The sequence below is a fragment of the Spea bombifrons genome, chromosome 2 (assembly GCF_027358695.1).
Source record: "Spea bombifrons isolate aSpeBom1 chromosome 2, aSpeBom1.2.pri, whole genome shotgun sequence".
In the NCBI taxonomy this organism is placed as follows: domain Eukaryota; kingdom Metazoa; phylum Chordata; class Amphibia; order Anura; family Pelobatidae; genus Spea; species Spea bombifrons.
Window position 1 is genome coordinate 126923542 of NC_071088.1, and position 16215 is coordinate 126939756.

Below are 16215 nucleotides of genomic sequence, written 5' to 3' on the forward strand. Positions count from 1 at the left end.
AGAAGCATGAATCAGACTTTGGCCTAGATGACTTTATTCCTTTTTTTTTTTTTTTTTTTTTGCATCATCTGGCTCGGCTCCTCCAGCTCAGCTAATAAATATGCGACTAACGCTATTGTGTTAAATATAACCATTAAAGTCTGATTTGTCCTTCAGTTATAGGTTTATCATAACCTTGGACCAATAGTTTCTAGAGAGTCTCTAGAACCTGGTGGACCCAAGGGGATTTTTTTTGCTTTAGCTCCAGAAACTTTTACTAGAAAGAAAGATATGCAGGTATTGTGTTTTTTTATTAAAATAAATTAGAATGACATGGTTTGTTGTTTCCACATTACCTTCAGAGCTGTAAAGTATGGACTGTATGGTCAGACATATGAAACCATTAAACATGTAACCCACACCCACCCTACTGCTTCTCCCAACGGAAAGCTCTTGGCACATCACTGCCATCATTCATTCTACTACTGTCTGTGACTGATTGATCACTGGCCTTAAAGCACCTTCAACAACATATTGTATTAAGTTGTCTTCGGCACATTTTCTTGTTGTTTAACCCCTTAATGACAAAGCCTGCATGGCAAACATGTAGGGGCTAAAAATGCATTGTTCGCAATGGGTTTAGGGACCGCCCATTGTCCTTAAGGGGTTAAAACGTCAGATGCTGCCTTGAAAGTCATTGGAAACTCAACTGGTTCCAACCCAAGAGCCAGAAGAGCAGTAGATAGACTAGGTTGAAATAAGATATCATGATGACAACAGCTTATGATAATTAAAGATTTCTTTCAATGAGCGCGCTCGCACACACACACAAATTACCTGGGTAAAAGTATATTACTATCCTTTATTAATATACCACTGGTTTTTTTTTTCTTCATCCTAATTGCATGAAAGACTAGTTTCTGATTACACATTTCAGAACACTTTTAAATAAATATTTATTTCTATGCTTATTGCTTAAAAAATATTACAGATGTTTTTTTCCCCCCCAAAAAAAATGTACCACACATTTCAACCTTGTCCCAGAAGGATTCAGTGGAAAGCACAAAAACAAATTTAAAAATGGTAAAAGAAAAAAAACAAAAAAACACAAAAAGTATAATACTTCCCCATTGTTATTTGTAAAGATTTATTAGAGTCATTTTGCAAGTTATGAGAGGAAAAAAAAAAGAAAATAAAACAAAAAGGATGCTAATGTATTATGACAGATCACGCTGAAAGCATTTTTTCATAGCAGATGTTACAATGACCCCATTGAAACGGTATTTTCTTGCATAAGTAAGTGCACAAACATACAAGGTTACATAAAGGTTATTCTGTTAATTTGGGTCTCACCTTTTAACAGCCACCATGAATTAACATTCTAGTTAGAATACTGGGGCCAATTCCACCAATAACGTCCTATTTCACCGGGCTTTAAGGCACCTGTGACGTGTACTCTAGAGAGCCTGTAACTATCAAATACCACATTTGAAATGATAGAGTGCTGCTGAGTTTTGCAAAAATGGAAACAAATACATTGCCGTTTGATCTGTACTATGCTTAAAAACAGGTAGAATATATATATATGCCTATATAGTAAAACGTAGGTTTCGTTGTGGAATGCTATAAGCCAAATGTTAAAAAAAAAGGAAACTTTTGAAGATCACAGCACAGAAGCTGAAAGGCTGGCTTGTCTGATATTTTTTTTTTTTGGTTGGTCAAGCTACAAGTTATATAATTGTATATATTTTCAAGAACGAACAGTTGAATCGTTATACAAAAGTATGGCAATTCCCATCACCAATTTCCTACCAAAGGCCAGCTGAAGATGCAGAACAAGTAGAACCAAAGCATATTAGGTTGTATAGCCCTGGTTTATCCTAATATCTTCCGGCATTGAGGACACCGACAACGTCTTGCTGGTTCCTCTACGCTGGCAGCTGTGACCCGTTCATACTACGACCAGATAGGGATTGCAAATGGAGACCAAACTTCTACTGTGCACAGATGTATCCTGCCCCTAGGTGCACATCGCTCACTCGGTTTTCTTTTTAGAACATCAGACTCTTCAAGGGAGCTACTGATAAATCCTGAACGGTGCTGTGCATTTGTTGAAAACCCTTCAAACTAAGGGTTTTTGGATCATCTAGTGGTCACTCACCATGTATTTTATTTAATAGGCCCCTAGGTCAAAAATGTGTTTTTTGTTGTCTTTTTTTTTTTTTTAATTTAAACAAATTAGTGGACACAAAACACCTTTAGGGTTACAAAAAAAAATGGAAGGAATAGAAAAATAAAATAAAAAGGGAGTTTTATTGAATTCATGCACCTTAGTTATAAACGTGCGTGAATTTACCACAGGTTCATAATAACCTTTTACAGTTTATGCTTACAGAGCCTAAAGCTTCGAAAATGCCTATCTGGCCTGTACATATTTCATTAAAAATAAACTCTATATAATAAATAAATATATAAAATAAATATAATGTTGCCTTTGGAATTTCTATAAATAATTTTTTTTTTGTTTTGATTTTTTTTTTTTTCCTTTTTTGTTTTCTTTACTAAGAGGTCTTTGATTTATGCTCAACAGCTCAATGGCAGCCCAAAGAGCAATTAACTGAAAAGTCTTTTTCTTTCATATTAAAGACTGCACCCCATCCATGTAAAATACGCTTACACGTGAGCAGGCCTCCAACCCAAAAATCCTGGTGAACCAAAAGTACGGCAGCTAGGCTGATATACGAAGAAGTAAAACTGATCAAAAAATTAAAAGCATGTATATTTCCCAGCATGCATCAGGCCTCATTCCTCCTTGCTATTAAGCTTCTTTTTTCCCCCACTTTTTTTTCAGCAAAATTAATTATTAGTGTTATTATTTTTTACGCTCTCTGACTTGTAAATCAAGCGACTGGGCACAGCCTTTCCTCCAGGAGGATAAACCTTTAAGTGCAGAACAAAATCAGCATGTCCCATCCAAGCCTCCATCATACATTATGCATGCGACAAAGTTTGGCAACAGTGGAGCTGATGTGATGACACGGCTAATCAATTAGAACCCGCCGGGTGAAACCTTTTATAGTGGTTATATATATATATATTAAGGGCTCAAGTGAAAGAATCGTCTTTGTCAACTTTGGCTTAGACTATAAAGTTCAGGAACTTTTTCTGGGACCACCGGTCTAGGTAAAAAATGTGTAAATTTTTGATGCCTTTTAGTCCTGTTCCCTTCTCTCGGTGTCCCGTCTTTATTCAATGCTACATAGTATCGACGTCCAGTGTCCACGTGTTTATAGAGGTTTGATGAATAAGTGTTGTACCAGTTCTCTTCAAATTGTTCTCTGAAAACACACTCTTGGGTCAACTTTTCCTGCAATAAAAACGAGAACACACATTACTATTAAGTGAATGACTTCAATAATACTTAATATTTGACATTAACATACCCCTCATTCAACATTCATGCATCAAACAAGGGAGATCACTTTCATCCAATCCAAAAACAATATATTATATATATATATATATATATGAAAAGAATGTACTAGATGTTGCCAAAATTATACAATTATAGCAATTGTTCCACGCGCAGAATTAAACCGAAGCGTCTTTGCGTCTGTTTGTTATAGCAAACTCTTCTAGAATCACCTTCGTAACAAGATTAGATAAAGGTGCCCTTACGAAAAATTACTGCAGTTTTTCTGAAGTAATACTGCTATTTTTTGGACATGAAAAAACTGCAATACTGCACTTTTACTGCATTTGTACTTCACTGTACTGCAGTTTTACTGCATTTGTACTTCACTGTACTGCAGTTTTACTGCACATTTACCGCACTTTTTTTTTTTATATTGCAAACCTACAGTTGTACTTCAATGTACTGCAGCTTTATTGCATTTGTACTTCCGTACAAAAATAACTGCAGTAAAACTGCAGTACAGTGAAGTACAAATGCAGTAAAACTGCAGTAAATGTGCAGTAATACTGCAGTAAAATTGCAGTATTGCAGTTTTTTCATGTCCAAAAAATAGCAGTATTACTTCAGAAAAACTGCAGTAATTTTTTTGTAAGGGTGGAAAATTATTATTTTTTAAATTAAATTCACCCATCTTATATTATAATTTTTAGAGATTCTGATCCAGATGTTCCCCTGCTCAATTGAAATAAGTGAAATCATTTGAGTCCTGTTTTAAAAAAAAAAAGGACGTTTAATAGGGCTTCAAGTTAATTATTAATACTTTTATTTTTATATTATTTATATTCTGCACTTAGCTTAAAAACCATACAATGTTGTGTTGACACAACAAACCATAGAACCCCAGCCTTTTATTTTATAAAAAAAACCTTTTCATTGTCACAATAATATTGGCTCAACGCTAAGATTATAATTCTTTCATCAAGTGGGTTGCACCTTCCTGACTTGCACTGAAATCACTAAAATCATGCATGAATGGTCTACATTTGTAAATAAATAATGAATAAAAATGATGATTTTTTAACCTAGGATAGTCACATTCTGCAACATTACGCGCAGCTCTGCCTCCTTAACGATCAGCGCTCAAAAGGCTTGTATAATATATAGTGATCAGTGAGCTATTTCATACTTTAAATTATTTATCTGTGCAATGGCAAAATGCATTATTTAATATCATCAGCGGAAATTCTTAAGTGGATATGACATGCATAGTGCTACGGATGGAAATACTGGCTTTTTTAAAGGGCGAAAAAATTTAAATTTGAAGAAAAAAAAAACTCATATAAAACAGTAAAGTCTTTGATTTCAGCTGTCCTACTAAATGATTTAATTCTTGGGATCATCTTTATATATCCAAGTAAACAAATTATTTTACAATAGAAATGGGGTGGGTGTTATATATATATATATATATATATATATATATATATATATATATATATATATATATATATATATATATATATATATATATATATATATATATAATATATACACACACTGTGCATTATTTTTATTTGTAGATAATAGAGCCGGCTTTTTGGACACCAGAGAAGATACGCGAGAACAGAATTGTTTTGAATACACCCTCTCGGATGCCACTTCTACTCGTGGGACAAAGGGCTGGGATATGAAGAATGTTTTGCAGTAATGTTTTTGCGACATGTTGAATTTTCGCTGGCTAACACAATGGAACTTTTAATTTAATTGCCTGGGGCACAATAAAGTCATTGTTAATATTTTGGAACAGGGAGGAGATGTTTGACATTTGTAAGCCCATTAGCAGGGTAGAAATATTGACACTTCTGCTAAGTAAAACGATTTACCAACATAATGTTCACGTTGTTACCGATTTCACACTCCAGCTTCTTATTTTCCAGCATTTCTGCTGTTACTACACTAACAAATTGGTTTAAAAATTCTCCATAACTGATTCTCTTCTTAAAAAACACACACAAAAAAAAACAGATCTCAATTTTCTAAATAAATAATCATATGCTAACATAGTTCTAAAAATTATTTATTGGCCTAGTGGTCAATGTAAGTACATTGTAAAGGGGTGACGATTCTTTTTAAGTAACTGGTCCTATTTGAGGAAAAATATAGTGTTCAACTAATCATACTTCCCAAAGGTCCTCTGTTGGAGGGGCTCTGGATGCCAAGCTCCTTTGTCTCTCCTTTCCAAACCTTGTGTCCCTGTTCACGGGAGGTTACAACACACCACTTACATCCATCTAAATCTTTTATAACCTCAAAAACTAAAGTAACCCCCCATTTCAACATGAAATAATTTATTAGGGACCAAAAAAATGTGTAAAACCAGTTTAGACATTAAATATCCTTGGAATGAAAAAAAAATAGATTTCCCCGGTAGTGTTATTTATTTTTGTGTTACTGTTAAATATAGATAGGTTCAAGAAACATGGTCCATGTCTCCGTCTTCCCTCTTTTTACCCTCAAGTAAAGCTTGTTTCTCCAAGCATCATATTCATTCAACAGAACCATCAGAGATGAGTGCTAGGTTTGCAATTCCCTTTCTGCAAGCACCTCGCTGTGTTCTCTGACTGATGGGTTATCTCTTATCCTTATGTCTGAAATGCTCTATGTTGCCTTCTCTGGAGCCGTCTTGTCTTGTATGGAGCAGCGCTTCCTTACTTTGTTTTCTAACCCCTCTGGTTATTTCATTATGCGATTGCTTCTTCCCTTTCTTACCGGGCCGAAAGCTGTCTCACCCTTAGGACATTAGCAGACACATGAATGAGGAATCATATGGAGTCAGGGCACCAGCAGGAGACTGACAGGTTTGATTTATGGTTGAATCCTTACAAAGCTATGTATTCTTACATAGAATAGAGTGTTGCAATTCATCTGGACTTTTGTATCTCCATCACACATTAACTGATCAAGCACCATAGACCTCCTCTACCCCCCTCAATTTTAAATCACAATTTCCTTTTCAATCCCAATTTTTGATTGCTGGGTAAACAAATTGAACACAAACCATGCAACAACAAAAAAACAACAAAAAAAAAAGTACAAAGTGGGTAGCATTTAGTTGTTAAAAACGTATTTGTTTACATATAAAAATTGTTAAATGGATATGTAGCCATGCTTCTCATGACAGGACATTTCTTTAAGAGCAGGCGTAGTTTGATATGCACACAAAAAAAACAAAAACTGTCTGCGCTTCTCACCCTAATAAAGTTGGCTACAAATATATAAACTTAATATAAAAGTTATATATAAAACATAATATAAGTGTTGACTGAGTGCAATAATAGAGCACACATGCACTTAATGATTTTGAATTGAATGTAAAATTGGAGATATTAGTTACTAGATTATATTATTAAGAGATTAGAATGTAACTTGCTAAGAACACGATCATTAAGATAAGTGGACTTCAAAAGATGGTTTTCCATATACAGAACAGAAAATGATATTTAAAATATATATATATATAATATATATGTGCAATAAAATAATTTACTACAACACATGCTTTTCTTGAGAAGGGGGATGCTGTAAGACATTGGAAAGCGAGTCCAAATAAATAAACACCACGTCCACATTCAGTAGAATAAGACTAGCCCTTTGGTAGTTTAAGAAGCCCTGATACAGGGGCATATTCTTGCCTAGGATGGCAGCACCTTTACCATATTACAGGAGCCTGATGGCTTTCTTGGGAAGTCAGGCTCCCTGTATAGTGCTACTGCAGTAGGAGCCGGTAAAAAGGGAGATCACCGATGTCTCCAACTGGTCCTTTAACACTAAGACTATGGAGAGATGTTCCAAGGGCATCATCAAAAGGCAGAGTACCAGGATACAATGTCATAACTTCGCACTCAGCAAAAGGATAGAGGCGGTTGCTCTCAATTACGTGGGTTAGGCCTAGGGCAGCATACAAGGTAAATACACCACTGCCTGTATATACTGATGACTTCATACAACTACCATATGACACGCTTAATGATAAAGCCTCCTTAGAGGCAACTCTGGCCACTCTCAACACAGTGAGCAAGTAATCTCTACTAATGTACAAACTAGCAAAGTAATCTAAAGTAATCTGCTCTAAAGAAAAACTCTGCAACTTCTGAAGGCTCCAATAGTGCGTTCATTTTCTTTAATTCCAGTGATTATTTTAGCACAGCTCTCACATTTGTTGTACATCCACTTGTTTCCCTTTCTTAACACCATTAGCACAAATAAAAAGGACTTGAATGCATGAATATATGAGGTCATTCCTATACACTCCGGGCCACCAGGACCGGAATTGGCATTAACAATCGTCTCTGGCACTTTAAGCCCAACGGCCAATAAATGACATATGTGCAGCTGAATACATGCGGCCACACGCTAAGCTTTTACACGCTGGCACAGTAAAGGTAACTGACCAGTGCATTTGGCCTGTGTGCTACTGTCAGAGGATTCTATATAACTATCTAAAATTCTACCAGATAATTTGTCATCATTGTAACGTACTTCCTTGTTCCGCTTTTATATTTCCAGGGATTGAGGCAGAAGACTCAAGACTGGCTTTTTTTTTTTTATTTATTTTTTTATTATTATCTTCAGATATTACATACATGTATGTGACCATTATACATTCATTATGATCTTTTATTCATGTGTACGCAATGCTTCTTACAATTCATATATTCAAGGGGTATGACAAAACTAGAAGTGACAGACAAACCAATACATTATGTAAAGAAGCCCCTGCTCGCAATCTTGCGCTTTTTATGTGTGTGTTCATGTGGCTGTATGCATGTGTATGATCTGTGAACACGTGAATACATGCCAGTATGCAAGCACTCACAAATTATCATGCATGACAGCTACCAACTGAAATAAAAAATAGAAATATCCCAATAAGGGAAGAATAACAGAGCTGCTCTAGAATAAAGTTATTTTGTTACAGAAACAATGGTTATTTAAATATGTACTCCACATTCTATGTATTTATATATACATTTATTGAAAAGCGAATGGGTGACAATTACAACATATTAATAGTGCAGACTGACCATGCTGATAATTAACCATTACACTAGGTGTAGTATTGATATGAACTTACCGACCCATACAGTTCTCCCTTTTCATTCATTCCAAGGTACAATCCACTGTCTACACCTCGAATGCTGACCAGACCCACCGCTATACTGATAAATTCCAGAATTCCTAGAAACAAAATGAGAAAACTATTACATTGTATAACAGATATGAATATGGAGGGCAACATTAAATATGAAGTCATCCAATGCAAAAAAAAAAAAAAAAAAAGTTTATACTTCGGGAATCCTTTAACAGATTCTTGTTGATTCCCTCTGCATAAGATACCATTTAATGTTGTTTCTCAAATCAGTTCCCAAACAAGGGTTAAATAGTGTGTTTAGAACATCTATGAGCACAGTGGAGACACGTGGTATTGGCCAATCTTTGAAAATGCTGTGGCTTTTGGTGGCTTAACCTATATTGATATTTCCAAAGCCTAAACAAAATTGTCTTAGTCAAGTGTATGAACAGTACTGTGCAAAAGTTTTAGGCAGAATGTTAGACTTGCTATTAGTTTATTTTAACCTTATAACAAAATGCAAAGTGAGTGAACAGAAGAAAAATCTAAATGAAATTAAATCTGACGTGACCATGCTTTGTCATCAAAAGTTCATCAATTCTAGATACACCAGCACACGGTTAAAAGAAGTTGGCATGTAGGTTGTTCCAAACATGTTGGAGAACAAACAAGTTCCGTGGATTTAGGCAGCATCAGTTGCTTCTCTCTCCATGCAATCCCAAACAATCTCGAGTATGTTGAGATCAGGGCTCAAAGAAACTTTGGGCCTTCTTGATTACATGATGCGCAAGTATTTGAAGTATTTGCCTGTACTTCCCAGCATTGAGGAGACCATTAATTGACCAAATCTCCAACTTCATTTGCAGAAATGCAGCCCCAAACTTGCAAGGAACCTCCATGCTTCACTGTTGACAGCAACCATTCAATCTTATATCTCTCTCCAGACCTTCGGCAAACAAACTGCCTTCTGCTACAACCAGAAATTCTGACTCATCAATCCAGAGCACCTGCTGCCATTTTTTCTGAACCACACTTCTTGTGTTATTGCAAATAGGTAAGTCCCTTGGCCTTTTTTCCCCTGACATCAGAGGTATGGCTTTTTGGTCATGAGTCTTCCAAAAGATGGGTGTACCAGGGACCCACTTTCGGTCAATGCTGAGCAGATGGCACTGATGGATATCTTCTGGTAAGCATGATGTGTCTTTCATCTGCTGCACTAAGTTCCTTGGCTGACTACTGTATCTACAATACTCAACCTTGCCCATTTCTTTGTGGGTCTTCAAAAGAGCTTGGACAGAACATCTAAAAACCCTGTCTGCCTTGGAATTTCTGCCTGAGAGAGACCTGGCTGACGCAGTATAACCACCTTGTGTCTTGTTGCTGTGCTCAGTCTTGCCATGATGTATCACTTTTGACAATAAAACGGTCTTCTGCAAACTCACTTTGTTAGCCAGTTTTGTTTTTTCCTTACCTAGTTTTATTCCTCCTACACAGCCGTGTCTGTTTAAGTTAAATGATTGTGTTTCAATCTTCATTATAAATTGATCGTTAGCACCTGTTTGATATACTTTCCCAATACCTACCTATATGCCTAAAAAATCCCCAACTTTTTCTAAGTGTACTTAGAAGAATTGATGCAGTTTTAAAGGCAAAGGGTGGTCACACCAAATATTTGTTATTTTTAGATTGTTCTTCAGTTCACTGACTTCGCATTTTGTTAAAAGATAAAAACCATTAACTTGTCCATTTCTAAAGCATTCTTACTTTACAGAATTGTTTCCCCTGCCTAAAACATTTGCACAGTACAGATATATAACAGGGATTCCCGTTACATGGATTCGTTATTAAAATAAACTGTAGCATAATCTGCAGATGAAGGTGGATAGACTCCCTCTGAACATCTATACTACTGGCAAAGACATTCAAGACGCTGCAGTATGATCTTTCATGGCTTTAATCTTAAAACATACAGGCAAAATCGAAAAGCAAACACAGAAATTCACATCTTGTAATGCACTGTACCCACCCCTGTGATACAGAAGCAAGATGTATTAAGTTGCTGAAAAACTGCATGTTTATTAAGCACCAAGAGAATAAATGCACATAGTAAAATAAACAGGGAAAGTACAATAAGTGGTCTACATACGTTTTGATCACGGTACAATAGGTATGAATACAGTACAGAAGAAGGTCACTGCACGGTGAGGCTTACAAGCTCGATCTACGATTTGGGAATTTACTAGACAGATACGTGCCACTTTGCTTATTTGTGCAGAAATCCAATAAAAAGTCTACTCCAGGATTGGAACAGAATGATGCATTGCAGATAGCGGTGTCACAGAAAGAGGAAAAAAAAACCACACACACTGCACCCTTTCTAACAGAGCTGTGACTTGTGTCATGAAAGAGAACTCTTCTATTTGTAACTTCAACTGTGGTTGCGTTTTCATGTAGGGCACTAACCCTTGGCTTGCCAGAAGTGATAAATGCTTTGTTTAAAACTTAACACAAATAGGAGTGTTTCTAAATATACAGAACTCTAAAAAGAACACACACTATGCAGTTGATCAAGTTATGTTACTCCTCCAACCACCTTGTTGTAAGACATAAAAGCTTCCTTACTCATGGTGTGCTAGCTGGTTAAGCATCATGCAAAGACTATGGCAGCTGTCACCTACTATTCCGACAAAGATACTAATATAGAAGAACTACATAGCCCTAAGGTGTAACAGAATTTGTATGTGCGTGAAATATAAACATGTGCCTTGGAGAATGACGATTTTATCAGCGTGATGTTGCTGTGCCCACCCCTGAGGAGCCTGACCAGAGCTGTTTAAAGGTCATCAAATAAGCAGAGAATCAACAGTCCTCAAATGCTGAAACTCCTTGCACGGGCTTTATTACATGCTGGGCCGTGAAGGAAATAATCCACTAACGAAAATGAGGGCATTGATTTACCATTGAGTAATTGCTTAACCTTTAATGAACCAGGCTAGTCAGCAAAGTGTAGTTCACATGTAGTATAACAGTTAAAACATTCTGTATCAAATATACAATATCTATTTTATACACAGAATCTAATCCTATGCGTGTAACATTTATTTAAATTTATAGGTTGTCCATCCTATAAACATTGGGGAAAAAAAACAAAACCAAAGTAAATTATTCCGTAGAGCTTGCAATTTAATGAGTAATACCTACTGGCGTCCTACTAGAAACAGATCCACACAAACACCCTTTTGTTTTCACATAAATATAAAAAGACAGAAGTGACAAGAACAGTGCAGGACAGCTCCGTGCCTTGATGAATATAATTAGTAGCCTGCAGCAGCTCATGTGCTCCGGACAAAGAGGGTGCCCTCGAGATACGATAGGTGTGAAACGTGGAGCAAAGTGTATTGACACAACTTGACTCTTATTTGCCAACAGCAATTTGCAAGGAAACTATGAAGCACTTCAGGATTCCTTATGGTCACCATTCCTCCGCTCTGGTCTGTTGTCTCATTAATGATGCATGTGTTTGCACATCTTATCCCAGTGCCTGAAACACATCTGTGCGTTTACGCTTTGATTTCAGCTGTACCCAACAGCACAGACACAGCCTGCACATTCGGATTCAGCAGAGCTAAATGGGTTATTGTTTGAAAGGTTTCTATCCTTTTCCATCTTGAAATGGAACCTCTTTCTTTTGAGGAGGTGGGAATGGTCATTGTAAAACATGATGTTGTACCTTAAATTAACTCATGGAATGCCAGAAGCATACAGGTCCATCTGGCTAAATTTAAAAGATGCCAGATTTGGTAGGGTAAAAATTACCCTCTTAGAATGATTTTGTGCTACCGATTCTTCCCCATAATTCGTCTCCACCTTTATTTACGGAATCTGAGTTTTAAAGAGATGGTCTAGTGTCCCATGCAGCCCCACCAAAAGGATAATGTGTAATAAAGTACATAAATCTAGACCACCGAGCCACATGGTGACTTGGCCAGAAACGAAATAAACATGCATAAAGTCTAATGGAAGGATGTAGAGCCAAGGCTAATTTTATAAACCGTAGTTGGGGAAAAATAAAAATGGAATTCTGTTGGTAATATTGCCGAACGTACAATATCTCCTATGAAAATGCATTGATTTCAATGACCGTGCTTTCCTACCAGTGATCACCTGCTTCTAGAAGCCAAAACTGGAACAAATTGCTGGACGAGGAGGTGAGGTGCGTGCTGCAGCGGCATCAGCTGGTTTTTCCCTTGTAGGTTAGGGATGCAGGTCAATGTACTAAGAAAGTATTACGCTGCTTAAGACAGTACTAGCCTTCCACGACAAGAGGTATAAAAATTATTTGGGTGACGGATTCGAAGCACATAATGGATACACAAGGTATAAGGCAGGGGCGTCCAACGTGCGGCCCTCCAGCTGCTGCAGGACTACATTTCCCATACTCCTCAGCCTGCCCCTTAGCTGAAAGAGCGTTATGGGAGATGTAGTCCTGCAGCAGCTGGAGGGCCGCATGTTGGAAGCCCCTGGTATAAGGCCATTCTAAACATACAAGACCACCGACGACAACCTGTCTTGATTTATAATCTATGACATTTTTAACCTCTTCATTTTAAATTTGTTTAAAGCACATGAAAGGATGCCATAACGAAGCACAAACTAGCTTTGGCTTGCAATGCATATTGAAATAAAACATTTTCACATCCATAGTGGTAATAAATAAGTACTACTGGGAGATATAAGCATATGCTTATATCTTATACACACACACACACACGAAGGAAACCCCCCCACACACACACGTTTGACATTCAGGCTAAAGAAGGGCTAAGGGACATTTCCTGAAACAGAGGTGTTAGTGAGGAGGATATTCCAGCAGCTACGAAGACATCTGGTCACCATCGCCAAAAACAAAAAAGGATTGAGGCCTTTGAGAAAAAAAAATGCTTAGTCAATATGAAGCAAATGGCAGCTCTCAAATTCTATGTTTCTATATGGTATCAGTTTGACATATTGTAATACAAACACACAACATCAATTTGCAAAGTCAGAGTCCACCTTTTGTTACAAGACTTCAGGGTTATGGATCTCCATTGGATATACAGCACAATGGGATTAGTCCCAAAATCATTATAATGACACCCATGAAAGCAATCAATGTATTGGGTGAAGTACGGATACATGGTAGAGCGAATGGCGGTCACAAAATGCTGTGAATCTAGAGTAAGTAAACTGGAACAAAAGCCTTTTTGTAAAATTTTGGACATAAGCAAATTCAGCTCTGCAGTTTTAAGCCAGTATTTTAATTGTTTCTATTACATGCCCCCGCTTTGTACCCTCATGTGCCATTCGGCAGCCTGCAATCTGATGAACTACTGTTCCTATAAATGATCAAAATCAGGGGGTCACCTTTCATGAGGATTTATCAATTTATTTCCCTTTTGTTTAAGAACCAAAAATATGTGTCCGGTAATTGTTGGAGAACGCATATACATATTACAGTAAAATAACTCGCTTTCATATTACAGGGTATGCAGTCTCCTGAGCCTCATAAAAAAGCACTTACATGGATTTTTACACAATTAATTTTGAATTTCTTACAAAATAGACCATGCTCTAATCAATAACAGGCATGAACTGCATAAATCTAATAAACCACGGGGTAAGTCCCATGAGAGACGCATGTGCAGCTCGAACAGCGCAAAGAACAAATGGAGCGTCCATTGATCACTGGCCTATGCATTATTCAGGCCGTAAAGGTTCACTCCAATTGCATTTCTTGGACTTCATATGCAGAGGGAATGGATGTTCGCTTTCATTCATGAAGAGAATTTCTACCGATCGGGCATCTTTACCTTAACAAAAATTGTTATAAAGCAGCATTGTACCAAATTTTAGAAGCAAATTGCTGGAGAAAGAATACATTTGGATAAAGAAAAAAGAAAAGAAAAAAAAAAAAAAAAAAAATTATAGTTTGCTTCTTAATTTTTTGATTTACATGTTTGGGGGGAAAAGGTTTATATTCAGTCCAATAAAAAGGCTGGAAAAAAAAATGCCATTCTCAATCTTTCATTATTAGTTTAAAAATACACCCCAAAAGATCTAATCTTGTTATAAAAAGTGCCCTTATAATTATTTAGGGAACTGCATAACTTTACTGCCCTGACTGTAATGTATTCCCATTGTTTGTGAAGCTGAAGGCCGTTTTCCTTTTATATTTGATCAGTCCGTGTGACAGAAAAATTCCAGAGACATAATCAATACACTGTTACAGAATAATGATAATCCTCTCGTTCCCGCAAAGATAATCCAGGATCGCCTGAGCAGTAATGAGAAAGCAAATAATGTTCAAGTTGTACTCTTCCCAATGTCATAAACTTTGTGAATTGGAGAAGGGGTGAAAGCCAACTCCTATCTCTCGCCATCACGAGACATAAAGCTACATAGCATGTCATCCCCATTCAAGCTTTTGTGTCCAAGAATCTGCATAAATAATTAAAAATAAAAAATAACTTTCAAATTGCCCTGATCACTTCTCCAGAAATGGTTCTCAAATACAACCATGTTAAAACAAATGGGCATGTTATATGAACTTGACTACAAAATGCATAACATTGACTTTGTCAGTGTTGAAATTGTCCTGATATTTTTCAGCAGTATTCCCCAGATTATTCAAACATTAAACACAAAGGAAAACCACTGCACAGTTCTACACAATTTAAAACTATTCAAATTTATTTTGCCAACACCAGTTTGGTGTGACAGTTTCTTGCCCAATAGCCACTTAAAGGTCACTATGACAAAATCATGATGAAATGCTTGACTGTAACCATTACTTTGATTGAGGAAGTTCAGGTATAAAATCATCTCCTTTCCTTTCACCCATTTTCCCTCAATTTGCAAATTTAACCTTTTAAACCCTGCACTGATATTTTTCAGAAACAACTTGTGGTGTGAAACCATGTCATCTGTACAAAGGCCAAGGCCCATGGTGCCACTATAAAGTCACCCATGCATAAAAAGCCTTGTATGAGATCATTTTTGTGTGTGTATATATATATATATATATATATATATATATATATATATATATATGAAAAAGTATACTCTACTTCAGGTTGCAGGCAAATAAACATATGGCTCGGTTGTAGAATTTTATGGTATATTATTGCAGCATTTTAGGTTTTATAAAGTTCCCTGCAAAATTTAAAAGATTCTTCATTTGCAACAGTCACAGGGATGATTTCCGGCAGGTTCACAACAAAATTAATACAGTTCATATAAATTGGCTAAACTTACAAATAAAGTGGGTCATAACCTGCGCGCTGCTTGACTAGCTTTCCTGATCAGCTTGCAGAAGAACTTAATACAAATAGACAGCCGGGAGCAAGCAGCGTAATATATATCCCGTAATTGCCCAATAGAAAAAGTGACCTGAAAGAGTTTTAGAATAAACTCCCTTTGCAGAACCCAAAAACTGCATTAAGACTCAAGGGCCAATTCAAAGATTGAGAAATAAAATCCTGGCTTTGGGTTGGTCCACAATCTTTTTTATGTTCTAAATTTACTAACTAAAGTGTGAGGACCAATTCCTTTTATTATTATTATTATTTTTTTTTTATTTTTTTATTTTTATTTTTTTTTAATACAGACCCATCAAAAACTGCTTGTTGGCAGGAGGATACTACCGTTCCTT

The 16215-nt window shown here is 36.5% G+C and overlaps 1 protein-coding gene across 1 annotated transcript in view; it reads right to left on the bottom strand.

The window, feature by feature from the left end:
* Nucleotides 1-812: 812 nt before the first annotated feature.
* The window catches only part of FGF9 (fibroblast growth factor 9), a 29426-nt gene continuing 14023 nt past the window's right edge, over nt 813-16215 (bottom strand). The window contains exons 2-3 of the mRNA XM_053456427.1: nt 8529-8632; nt 813-3346 (exon numbers count right to left, since the gene is read on the bottom strand). Coding sequence (XP_053312402.1) covers nt 3107-3346; nt 8529-8632 — 344 coding nt within the window. The 3' untranslated portion in view covers nt 813-3106. The remainder of the gene's footprint in view (nt 3347-8528; nt 8633-16215) is intronic.